The 12812-nt window shown below is 43.1% G+C and overlaps 1 protein-coding gene across 1 annotated transcript in view; it reads left to right on the top strand.

Annotated features, from left to right (window-relative positions):
- inppl1a (inositol polyphosphate phosphatase-like 1a) overlaps window positions 1–12812 on the top strand; it is a 235795-nt gene that overhangs the window by 195651 nt on the left and 27332 nt on the right. Inside the window, exons 21-24 of the mRNA XM_087988454.1 lie at window positions 2452–2540; window positions 3688–3775; window positions 4922–5077; window positions 12392–12467. Of these exons, the coding sequence (XP_087844580.1) occupies window positions 2452–2540; window positions 3688–3775; window positions 4922–5077; window positions 12392–12467 (409 nt within the window). The remainder of the gene's footprint in view (window positions 1–2451; window positions 2541–3687; window positions 3776–4921; window positions 5078–12391; window positions 12468–12812) is intronic.

Here is a 12812-nt window from a genome sequence, read left to right as displayed (position 1 = left end):
AGACTACATAGGGTAGATGCAGGAAGGCTGTTCTTGATGATAGGGGAGTCCAGAATCTGAGGTTGCAGTCTAAGGATTACTGGGTAGGTAATTTAGAATTGAGAAGAGAAATTGCTTCACCCAGTGAGTAGTGACCCTGTGGAATTTGCTGCCTCAAAGTAGTCAAGGTCAAAACATTGTATGATTTTTAAAAAAGTTAGACAAGAAGCAGGAACAGGCTATTTAATTAGATAGTCATACAGAATGGAAACAGATCCTTTGGTCCAACCCATCCATGCCAACCAGATATCCTAAATTAACCTAGTCCCATTTGCCAGCATTTGGCCCATATCCCTCCAAACACTTATTGATATACCCATCCAGATGCCTTTTAAATGTTGTAATTGTACCAGCCTCCATCACTTCCTCTGGCATCTCGCTCCAGATAATCAACCATGAACATTATGAATGATCAATTTCCCCCAACTTTTAATGTTCCTGTGAAAGAAAGGAATCAGACCATATAAGAGTCTGGTCCAACACCAAAGTTACCAACTCTTAGCTTCCCTTTGAACTACCATAGCAGACACCTGAATTATATCAAATTGCTACTGAGGTCATGCTGTCCTGCTAGCACTTTGTCAGGGTAATTGGGGGCTGGGAAATAAAAGCCAGCAGTTAAAAGCAAACAAAAATGGATGTGTTTTGGCTGCCTTGGTCATTGTGTTCCTGAGACTTGCTTTCAGTGCCATATTTTATTTATTGAATTTAAATTTCACCAGATGCTTTGATTGTATTTGAACCCATGTCCAATATCCCTTGTAATTTTTTTGTCACTGTGCAAACCTCTGATCAATGTGCAGAAACCATTCATTTGAATGCAATTTGACATGCAGAGTTTCCCAGCAGCCATGCATTTTAGAGAGAATGTCCGTATCTCCACGACAGTAGCCTGAGCCTCTGAATTACTAACTTGGTGACATTGCCACCATACCACTGCCTCCCAATAGATTTCTCAATAATTTCACCCTCACTCACTTTTACTCCATGCTTACAATATGTATTCTATAATTACCTTCTAGTTGCTGATGCATCAGTCCAACTGTATTCAAGATTTGTTTGATGTGTTTCCTAACATTCTGGGGTTGTGCTTAGAAACTCTGGAGCTGTTAAAGTAAATTAAAACTGCAAGTCCATTGCTGTGGCTAACAGTGATTCAGCCCTGGGTGTGGGGAGCAAAGAGTACATTAAAAGGTTTGCGTGTATGTGGACCTGAAGCCAAAGTTTTGAGTGTGGGTCTGTTCACACTGAGGTTTGGAGCCTTGCCATGTCCTGTGCTGCATTCCTGTAACTGAAAAGCTATTTTAGAATTAAAAGTGCACATTTAATTTCTGTGATTTTTTTCTTTTGTGTATTTTTCTTTGTGCAATTTGTGTATTCTAAAACAGGTGGTGACAACTCTTCTCATAACAAGGTGACCAGCGACTACCCCTTTCTGTGGTGGCAGATTCCACAGGCTCTGATTTCAGGAATTTTTCCTCATCTCAGTTCAAAATGGCCTTCCTTATATCGTTAGACAGTAATCCCTGGTGTTAGATCCCCTACCATGGAGAAAATCCTGCATCTACCCTGTATAAAAACACAGTGGTTCATCGATGGGCTGAATGGACTACTACTGCTCCTACAGCTTTGCTGCTTTATTCATAAATACAAATTCAAATGCTGTGACTGTTATGCTGTTTGATTGCAGAGTTTAAATTTTAGGGCAGACCTTTAGCCATTAAAATTAGGCTGTAATAATTCTTCCACAATGCTTTCTTTCAGCTGTCTTTTCTATGGTATTATCTCATATAGTTATACGAGATACAAGTGTAGTCATTCATCCATACTGAGGCCCAAACGCTCCAGCCATCTGAGACAGCACTCCCAGCTCTTGGACTCTACTCTCCAAGCAAAGATTAGGTGACCAACTCACCTCTAATTCTGGTTGTGTCTGGGGCCTTGACTTTACTGTAACACATCATTTCAACTCTTGTTGTAGTCTCAATCAGACGCATCTTATCTCTGGCCTTCTAACCTGTTGTAATGGTGCTCCTTAACAATATCCTGAAGCAGTATCTCATCTTGCTGTTCAACACTCTGCAGCTCTCTGGTCAGAACATAGCAGTTAGTAAACTCACTTCCTGGTTCGTTCTTTACTATCACACAGATATGCAGTCAATAAGTGGTGTCCTGGAGGTGAGACTTGACATTTGGAGTATTAGAGTTCAGTAGGATTGGAAGGAGAGAAGAGTGAGTGCTGTTTTGATGTGTGTTTCTGCTTCCTGCTCCTCCTTTCCTACCAATCAACGTTAAACAATCTACCAACATTTGCAGCATGCTTAATATTGCTGCCAGCTCTGAGTACACACACCCATGATCTGAATGGGAGAGAAATAATGTACTGACTTATGTTTGACCATTCTGTTGCAGAATTCAAGAAAAGTTCAGAAAATGATACACAAAGCTGTGACAACATCAACTTTCTGAAGGTTGGCTGGTCTTCAAGGCAACTCCCAACGGTAAATAAAGCAGACAGTATCTCTTTTTTGCTGTTATGTGCTATCTTGTTGTGCCTTATCCTTATTCCAGGGAGAAACAAAGGCAAAGGAGGACCATGGATTCCGAACAGGGCCTTTCCCTGGAACATCAGAAGCTGAGGGGTGGCCTTACAGAGGTTTATAAAATCATGAGGGGCATGGATAGGATAAATAGACAAAGTCTTTTCCCTGGGGTGGGGGGAGTCCAGAACTAGAGGGCATAGGTTTAGGGTGAGAGAGGTAAGATATAAGAGAGATCTAAGGGGCAACGTTTTCACACAAAAAGTGGTACTTGTATGGAATGAGCTGCCAGAAGAAGTGATGGAAGCTAGTACAATTGCAACATTTACGAGGCATTTGGATGAGTGTATGAATAGGAAGGGTTTGGAGGGAAATAGGGCAGGTGCTGGCAGGTGAGACTAGGTTGGGTTGGGATATCTGGTCAGCATGGACAAGTTGGACCGAAGGGTATGTTTCTGTGCTGTTTATCTCTATGACTGTATAACTCTAATGTACGTGACCATTCACAATCAGAGGGTGTTTTGAAGTATTTTACGGACCATGTTGTTTAAGTGTAGTTATTGTTGCAATGTTGGAAATACAACAGCCACTTTGCATGTAGCAAAGTCCAGCAACATCAATCTGACAATGACCCACATCATCATTTTTTTGTCCTTGTGATTGAGCAATAAATACTCAGCAGGATGTTGGTGAGAACTCTCTTGCTGTTTTTCAAATTAGTGGCCTTGAGATATTTCCACCTACTCAAGAGGGCAATTAGAACCTTGATACAGAGTCTCATTGAAAGGCAGTTCCTTAGTATTTCATTGAGTCTCAGTCTCGATGATGGGCTTAAGCCTCTGAAGTGGGTCTGGAATCCACATCTGCCTCACTCAGAGTATGTTGCACCATTAAACCATATTCGAGTCTTCCTTGAAGGCTGTGCAGATACCAGTGTATTATATATATTTAGTAACAGTCGAAAATTAATATATCATCATTTGTGGCGCAGAAAGTAACTATTCGGCCCATCAAGTACATGTTGATAGCTTTGCTTTATAATTCACAAGGCTAATTATTAGTTGATGAACAAATAAATTGGCAATGATGCATACATTTTATTTTAAAGCTGAAGCCAATTCTGTCAGATATTGAATATCTTCAGGACCAGCACCTCCTCCTCACTGTCAAATCGGTGGATGGTTATGAATCCTATGGTAAGTATTGCCAGCGTAATGGGAAGGAATATTCTGATTAACCCTACTGCACATATTCAGATATCTGGTGAAGAAAAACTGTAAACCTACCCATCTGTCCTCCATGTGAATCCAATTCCATGCTACGTGGTCGATCTTGATGTGTGAACTGGTCCCCAACATCATCCTGGGCATCAGTAGGAACCAAATGTCAAAGTTAATTGCTTCTGCCACTGAAATCTCATGTATGTCTTAATGTTCAGTGGTCTTGGTTTTTCTAGTGCTCTTTCATTATCTGCTGGCAATAAAGTTGAGCTCAAAACTCTACCCTATATCTGTTTGCATTCAAAGCCCTCTTAGCTTGTCACACTGGTCTTCACTAAATTACATTGGCTCCTCAGACCTCACATCTGGATATGAAATTGAAAATGTCTCCTTATTTTTGATACCCTCATTGCCTCACCGTAGCTTATATATCTCAAAGCTTTTCTATATGTATCTTGCCTCTTGTTGGCATTAGTAGAAACAGAAACCATAATAGTGACCAAGAAAACCAATAGATGATGTGGAACAAGCTGCTTTACCAAATGTGAATGGTGAGAATGCAGTACTCATTAACATGGAATAATTTAACTGCATTGAAGGAGAAGCTAGGCAACTCTATGGGGGAAGAGGAATTGAGAATAATGCAGATGGAATTTGAGGAGAAAGCTAGAGTAGGAAATGATGTATTGAAATGGATTGATTGAGCCAAATGACTTTGTTCTGTGGAATAACTCTAAAACCCTTGAAACCTCACTTCAGCCCAGTAAAGTCTGTTACTTAGCTCTGGCCTTAATGTATTTTTCCATCTTTAGTTCCACCATTGGTGTCCAGGCTTTCTGTCATCTGGCGTCTGCCAACTAGTATTTTCTCCCTCTACCCCTTTGTCAGCCGTTCTGAGGAAGGGTTACCAGACCTAAAACATTAACTCTGATTTCTCTTCACTGATGCTGCCAGACCTGCTGAGCTTTTCCAACAATTTTTCTTTTCACTGTGAGCTGAATCTGTTCCTGGGTTGAACCCCAGCCGAGAGTATGATTTATATTGGGTGGAGTTCTTCTGTGTGTTAGCAAGTCTGTCATTTGATTCTTAACTCCTTCTCCCAATGTGTTCTGTCTGTCTCAGGGGAGTGCTGCATTGCGCTGAAGTCAATGATTGGCAGTACTGCTCAACAATTCCTGACATCGTTATCACACAGAGGAGAGGAGACTGGCAACATTCGTGGATCCATGAAGGTTCGGGTGCCAGCAGAGAGGATTGGAACTCGGGAGCGTCTTTATGGTGTGTAATGTGTCAACATGAGCAAGCTTTGTTTTCTTTCATTGGCTTAGTTCAGAGGTCTCAAATAGTGTTGCTGACCCCTTATTGTTTTTGTGGGCTTCATGCTATTTAAACTGAGCTAGACTGCAGTTACACTTGTCAGCATTGTATTGACATAGAATGGTTTCATCTTTTGTGCTTTTTGTTTGCACCATTTGAAATGGATAAAGTAGCAGATGTCATGTCCTCCTCTTTTCAGCTCACAGAGTTGGTTGTTCCATGTTGTGGTTTTGAATGGTGCCATCCTGTCCAGTCAAAGCCCACAGGCTAGGGAAACTTCATTTTTTTGTGTAGGGAAGGGATTGGTGGTAGTGAAGGCTAATGGGAAGATGGCCAGCAACTTGAGCACTATGCTCCTGCATAAATCTAGATAGGATACTACATAGGACAAACAGGAAGAAAGTTAGCCACCAGGATACACGAACACCAGCTAGCCACAAAAAGACACGACCCTCTCTCCCTCATAGCCCTACACACGGATGAAAAAAAAAAGCCACCGTTTCGACTGGGACAACACATCTATCCTGGGACAGGCTAAGCAAAGTCATGCCAGAGAATTCCTAGAGGCCTGGCACTCCAACCACAACGCCATAAACAAACACACAGATCTAGATGCCATCTATCAACCCCTCATAAAAACGAACAGGAAATGACATCACCACAAACCTCAGGAACCCCATCCAGGAGAAAGATATAAATAGAAAGCAGGCGACAACAGCTTCGCTTCACTTGGAGGTCGCCACTGATGATGTTACCTAGCCAGGTGACGAAACGTCTGGATATCAAACCTACAGCTCAGCGAGCAAACCTACACCCTAAATCTCAACCTGAGCTACAAACCTTCACAAACCTTGCATAAATCTGGATCTTTAGATTTGGAAGAATGAGAGAAGTAAAAACAATGTTTCAGTCAAATGCTCCAAGCCATAAGGGTATGCTTACTGATTGTGAGAGATGAAGAGAAGTGGGAGTGGATTCATGTGGAGCATAAGCGCTTCCATGGACCAACTGAACCTCAAATGGGTTGTTCCACTGATGAACGCTATAGTGTTGGAGCCTGACTGGCTTTTGTTGCATTGAGCACTTGTTTATTTTTAAGGAAGGAATGAAAGTATTGCTTTCCTAACCCTGGAGCAAAAGCAGAAGACACTTCCTGGCAGTTTTCCCCAACTACTGGGAACCCAGCCAGCAATGATTGAAAGACTCATGATGTGGCATCGCTTTGAACTCTGTTAAAAAGTACTGTGCCTCGCTGAGCTTTCTGCTTCATTGTCATTGCATTCTGTCTCTTGAGTTCCAGTGTTTATGCAGCACTTTCTAATGTAGAAATGTGGCCAAGAGCTTTTCTCAATGGGTTCCTGGTCCCCTTAGGATTGACTTAAAAGTTTTGCAGGACCTTGTAAAAATAACATAGTCTCATTCTGTCCTTCTTTATCATTGGGATTTCTTATGACCACGATGTTAATGGAAAATGCCTAGGTGAACTTGTAATGTCACCATAACAAATTTTTATGATGGAACAATTGACAGAAGTATGTAGACTTTTAATGTTCCACTTCAATGCATGATATCAAAAATCAATAGAACAGGTTGTATGTTGCAGAGTGCAGAGTCTGGAGCTTTTTAGCATTTTATTCCAAGGGAGAGTGGACCTGAAATTTAGGTTCTGAGGTACAATGGACAATAGTCACCTGTGCTTGTGTTGCAGATGTATGGATGTGAATTCCTTTGTTTTATCCCAGTTGTTGTTATTGGGAGCTTGGTGCATATGCTGCATTGTTGTTGCTGAGAGTCTTGATGGACCACTTTAGAGACCAGCTGAAGCTCAACTGCATTAATGTGGGACTGGAGTTTGCATACAGATCAGATTTCTTTCTAAAAGAATTCCTTCATGGAATGTGGGAGTCATTGGCTGGGTCAGCATTTATTGCCCATCCCTAGTTACCCTTGAGAAGATGGGGGTGAGCTGCTGCAGTCCATGTGCTGTAGGTAGACTCTCAATGCCAACATGAAGGAGTTCCAGGATTTTGACTAAAAGACACTAAAGGAATGACTATTTATTTCCAAGTCAGGATTGATAGAGTTTTGTTGGGGAACCTGGTTGTGTCGGTGTTCCCATGTATCTGCTACCCTAATCCTTTGAGGTAATAGTGGTCGTGGTTGCTGTCTAAAGAGCAATGGTGAATTTCTTCCCAGCAAGTGGGGAGTATTCCATCATGCTCCTGACTTGTGCCATTGCAGATAGTGAACAAATTATGGGGAGTCAGGAGGTGAGTTACTCATTGCAAGATTCCTAGACTCTGACCTGTTCTTGTAGCCGGAGTACTTAGATGACTAATCCAGTTAAGTTTCTGGTCAATGTTAACTTGCAGGATTTTGGTAGTGGGAGGTTTCAGTGGCGGTAATGTGATTGAATATCAAGTGATGGTGGTTCGATTCTCTCTTGTTGAAGATGGTCATTGCCTGGTACTTGTGTGGATGTGAATGCTACTTGCCACTTATCAGTCCAAGACTAAATATTGTCCAGGTCTTGCTGCATTTGAGAATGAACTGCTTCATTATCTGAGCAGTCACAAATAGTGCTGAATGTTGTGCAGTCATCGGCGACCATCCCAGTTCTGACCTTATGTTGGAAGGAAAGTCATTAATGAAGCAACTGAAAATGGTTAGGCCTGAGGCACAAGGGGCTGGTTGAAGATTGTTGCAAATGTTTCGGCCTTACCTTTTACATAAATGTCCACAGCTCCTGCATCTTTAAGGATAGGCTGTTTAGCCTTCTCTAATGTGCAGTTTTAGTGTCCTGATCTATGAGCCAGGAAGCCCTGGTTCATGTCCAGCCCACTACAGAAGTATGTCACAACATCTCCAAATAGGTTGATGAGAAAATATCTACTCTGAGGAATTCTGCAACCTTGATGTCATACTCCGTCAAATGCTGCCCTGATTTCAAAAATCATAACTCTCACCTCACCTTTTGAATTCAGCTCTTTTGTCCATGTTTGAACCAAGGATCACATGACATCGGGAGCCATGTGGCTCAGCCTGAAGCCAACTGAGCATCAATGTGCAGATTATGGCTATGCAAGTGCTCCTTGCAAGTACTCATCATGATACTTTCCGTTACTTTCCTGATGATCAAGAGTAGACTGATGAGGCAGTAATTGACCAGGTTGGATTTGTTTTGATTTTTGTGAACAGGACATACCCAGGGGGTTCTCTAGGTTGTTGAGTGCACGCCTGAGTCGTAGCTATCCCGGAACAACTTGGCTGGGGGGGGCAGCAAGTTCTCAATCACAGGTCTTCAGTACTATTGCCTGAACTTTGTCAGGAGCCATAGCTTTTGCAGTATTCTGTATCTCCAGCTGTTCATTGATATCATGAGTGAATTGAATTTACTGAATATCAGTAACTATGTTACTGGGGGCCACTGAAGAAGGTCAAAGTGAATGATCATTTCTCACTTCTGGTTGAAGATTGTTGCAAATGCTTCAGTCTTTCTTTTTATGCCGATGTTCATGGCTTATCCATCTTTAAGGATAGGTTGTTTAGCCTTCTCTAATGAGATGTTTCATTATCCACCACCGGTCATATTATGCCAGGACTGCAGAGCTTTGATCTGATCTATTAGTTGTGAAATCGCTTAGCTGTGTCACTTGCTGCTTATGCTGTTTGGCACACAGGTGGTCCTGTTTTGTAGCTTCGCCAAGTTGATATTTTAAATACCTGGTGCTGCTCCTGGTATGCACCTGTATGTACCAGGATTAATCCTCTGGTTTGATGGTAATGATAGAGTGGGGGTATGCTGCTTCATGAAATTGCAGATACAGATTGTGTTGAATACAATTCTGCAGCTGGTGGTCCACAGCATCCAGTTTTGAGTTGACAAGATTTCATCTTCGCTTAGTCTCTGAGGCAGTCAATCTCACCAGTACTGTCATGAACAGATGCATCCAGTCTTGTAGCTATGTTGTATGAACTTGTCCAGTTCAGTCAATAGTGGTGGTGTTGAACCACTCTTGGTGATGGACATTGAGGACCCCACCAAAGTACACTCTGCCCATCTCACTTTCAGTGCTTCCTTTGAATGATGTTTGATGTGGAGGAATACTGACAGGTATGTGGGTATTTATGTGGGATGGTGAGGGAGGATCTGGTCATCAGCAGGAGGTTTTCTTGCCCATGTTTAACCTGAAGCTGTGAGACTTTCTGTCCAGAGTCAATATTGAGGATTGACAGGGCAACTCTCTCCCATATACCACAGTATCACAACCGCTTCTGTCTTGCTGGTGGGACAGAACATATGGTTATAGGATGATGGTATTGTCTGGAACATTGTCTATAAACTGTGTCAGTTTGTATGAATATGATACGTGTCACTTGAAAGGTCTGTGAGACAACTGTCTAACACCGATCCAAACTAGAGACCCAGATAGACACTTGGCAAATATGGCAAGGACTGAATGACATCACAGGTTCTAAAAAGAGACAGTGTAAGATAGCAGACGATGACACGTCCCTCCCAGATTGTCTCAGTGCCTTCCATGCTCGCTTTGAGCAGAATTTCGGCGGAGAGATAACACCTATTCCGACAAGTCCAAACGAACCTATCCCAACTGTCACTACATCAGAGGTCAGACCAGACGGAGTACCAGGCCATGCACTCAGTGCGTGCGCAGATCAACTGGCAGAGGTCTTCTCGGACCTCTTCAACCTCTCCCTGCAGCAGGCCACTGTCCCTGCCTGTGTCAAGAGGGCCAACATCATCCCTGTGCCTAAGAAGGCTCATGCAGCATGTCTCAATGACTACCGCCCAGTGGCCCTAACTTTGGTGGTCATGACGTGCTTTGAAAGGTTGGTTATGGCATTAATCAACTCCAGCCTCCCCACTACTCTTGACACACTCCGATTTGCCTATAGATCCATGTCAAATGCCATATCACTTGCCCTTCACTCCTCCCTAGAACATCTTGACACCAAGAACAGTGCAATACAGTCTTCAACACTATTATTGGGGCGGCACGGTGGTCAGCACTGCTGCCTCACAGCACCAGAGACCCGGGTTCAATTCCCGCCTCAGGTAAATGTCTGTGTGGAGTTTGCACATTCTCCCCGTGTCTGCATGGGTTTCCTCCGGGTGCTCCGGTTTCCTCCCACAGTCCAAAAATGTGCAGGTTAAGTGAATTGGCCATGCTAAAATTGCCTGAAGTGTTAGGTGAAGGGTTAAATGTAGGGGAATGGGTCTGGGTGGGTTTCTCTTCGGAGGGTTGGTGTGGATTATTGGGCCGAAGGGCCTGTTTCCACACTAAGTAATCTAATTTATTATCCCTTCGAGACTGATTACTAAACTTAGTGATCTCTGATTAAGCCCCACTCTCTGCAACTGGATCCTCAGTTTCCTGACCCACAGGCCACAATCAGTGAAGATTGGGAACAGTATTTCATCCTCACTGCCACTCAACAATGCCCCCCCCCCCCCCCCCCCCCCCCCCCCAAGAGGTGCATACTCAGCTCCCTACTGTACTCACTGTATACTCATGACTGCATCACCAAGTACCAGACTAATGCCATTTACAAGTTCATTGATGACACCACTATAGTCAGTCGTATCTCAGATGGCGACGCAACAGAATACAGACAGGAGATGGAAAACCTGGAAAAATGGTGCACTGAGAACAACCTAGCTCTAAATGCCGGCAAAACCAAGGAACTCATTATTGACTTTCGGTGGGATGTTACTCACGCCCCCCCTATGCATTAACAGCACAGAGATGGAACAAGTGGAGAGTGTAAAGCTCCTGGGAGTGGTCATCCACTACAAGCTTTCTTGGACTCTTCATGCAGACGGGGAGAAAGTGAGGTCTGCAGATGCTGGAGATCAAAGTTGAAACTTTATTGCTGGAACAGCACAGCAGGTCAGGCAGCATCCAGGGAACAGGAGATTCGACGTTTCGGGCACAGGCCCTTCTTCATGCAGACACAATGGTTACAAAGGCCCAACAATATCTCCTCTTCCTTAGGCAGCTGAGGAAATTTGGCATGACAGCAAATACCCTTGCCAACTTTTATAGGTGTGCCATCAAGAGCATCCGTCTGGATGTATCACTACCTGGTATGGCAACTGTGCCATTCAAAATCAAAGACCGTTACAGAGAGTGGTGAACTCAGCCCAGGCAATCACACAGGCCAACCTCCCATCTATAGAATCCATCTACCAGGCCCGCTGTCAAGGAAAGGCCGCCAGCATTCTCAAAGATCCATCCCACCTGGCAATGTTTTTCTACAACCTCTACCATCAGGGAGAAGGAACAGAAGCCTGAACACACGCACCAGCCGGTTTCGTAACAGTTTCTTCCCACTATTGTTAGAATGCTGAATGGACTCTCAAACTCTTAACTTCGCCTGTACCTGTGTTTTGGTTTTCGTCACTGTTTACCTATTATTTACTTATCTCCGCTGCTTAACTCTGATGTGCCTGTATTGCTCGCAAGACAAAGCTTTTCACTGTGCCTCGGTACACGTGACAATAAATTCAATTCAATTCCCAAAGTGGCACTAGCCCCAGAAATTGGTAAAGAGGACTTTGCAGGGTTGAGTTTGCTGTTGTCATTTCCAGTTCCTAGTGAATGCCAAGCGGTCTGTCTGGTTTTATTCTTTCCTTGGGATTCTTAGCAGATAATATAACTGAATATTTTGCTTGGACACATCAGCAGGCAGTTTGTGTTATAGCTTTTTGAACCACACATATCAGTTTCATTTTGATGAAATGAAGAATGCTAGCTCACCTGGGACATTGAGGGATCTCGGCATCATTGGAGCACTCTCAGTATTATGTAGTGTTAGCTGAGATTCTTGTGCTAAAGTCTGCAGGGAAAAATTTAAACTCTCAAATCTCTTAACTCTTCTGAGGGTACTATCCACTGTGACGTGGTGAACAGCATGACAGCATTGTGAAGTGCAGGTTTGCTGGCCAATTAGCTCACCAAAGTTTATAGAACCTTGTAGATATCCTACTATTTTTAGTGGCTTAGTCATACTTTCAAAGTAGTTAATTGTGAAATGGGCTGACACTTTTCCGTCACAGTGGGCAGCATATTATTTAGTGGTGACGGTGTTCCAGCTCCATCTATTGGTACCAATGAGGTATAACACATCAAATTCCAGATCATTTCAATACTGTAAAATCGCTTAGATATTTAAGCTTTGATTTCACTCAGGAGAGTATTGCACTGAACACAGCACAACTGATGGTGTGAATGTCTCCACTGTTTTTCATAGAATGGATTAGAGTCGACAAGGATGAGACTGGAGCAACCAAAGGGAAGCCAGGATGTCGATTGAGCCAAGACTTCAAGTACGGTCATTTATTCCCTGATCTTTTCTTTCTTGGATGTCTGCAATTGCCAATTATACTGACTCTTCCTCCATGTCCAAGGGAAAGGGAGGGCTTCAGCATCTTTGGGAAACTGTCCCAGTCCTTTCAAGTGGGGCTGTATAGTAACAAATTTTGTTATGACAAATCACTCGGAAATTTACTGTCCTTTTAAGTTATTTAAAATCAAAGTTGATGTTGCAGTTACCTCAGCTCATCTGTTATTGAAAGCCTAAACCATCTCTGAACCTCTGGACTCCACTCTCAACACTTTTGCGGCTGACCTTCCACTTGCTGTGAACTGCAGGTCATCTAAGCCTTTGTAAT

The sequence above is a fragment of the Chiloscyllium plagiosum genome, unplaced genomic scaffold, assembly GCF_037043375.1.
Source record: "Chiloscyllium plagiosum isolate Xiang-an unplaced genomic scaffold, Cpla_swu_hap1 HiC_scaffold_6, whole genome shotgun sequence".
Lineage (NCBI taxonomy): Eukaryota > Metazoa > Chordata > Chondrichthyes > Orectolobiformes > Hemiscylliidae > Chiloscyllium > Chiloscyllium plagiosum.
Note: the sequence above shows the minus strand (reverse complement) of the source record. Positions and strands in the feature narration are given on the sequence as shown.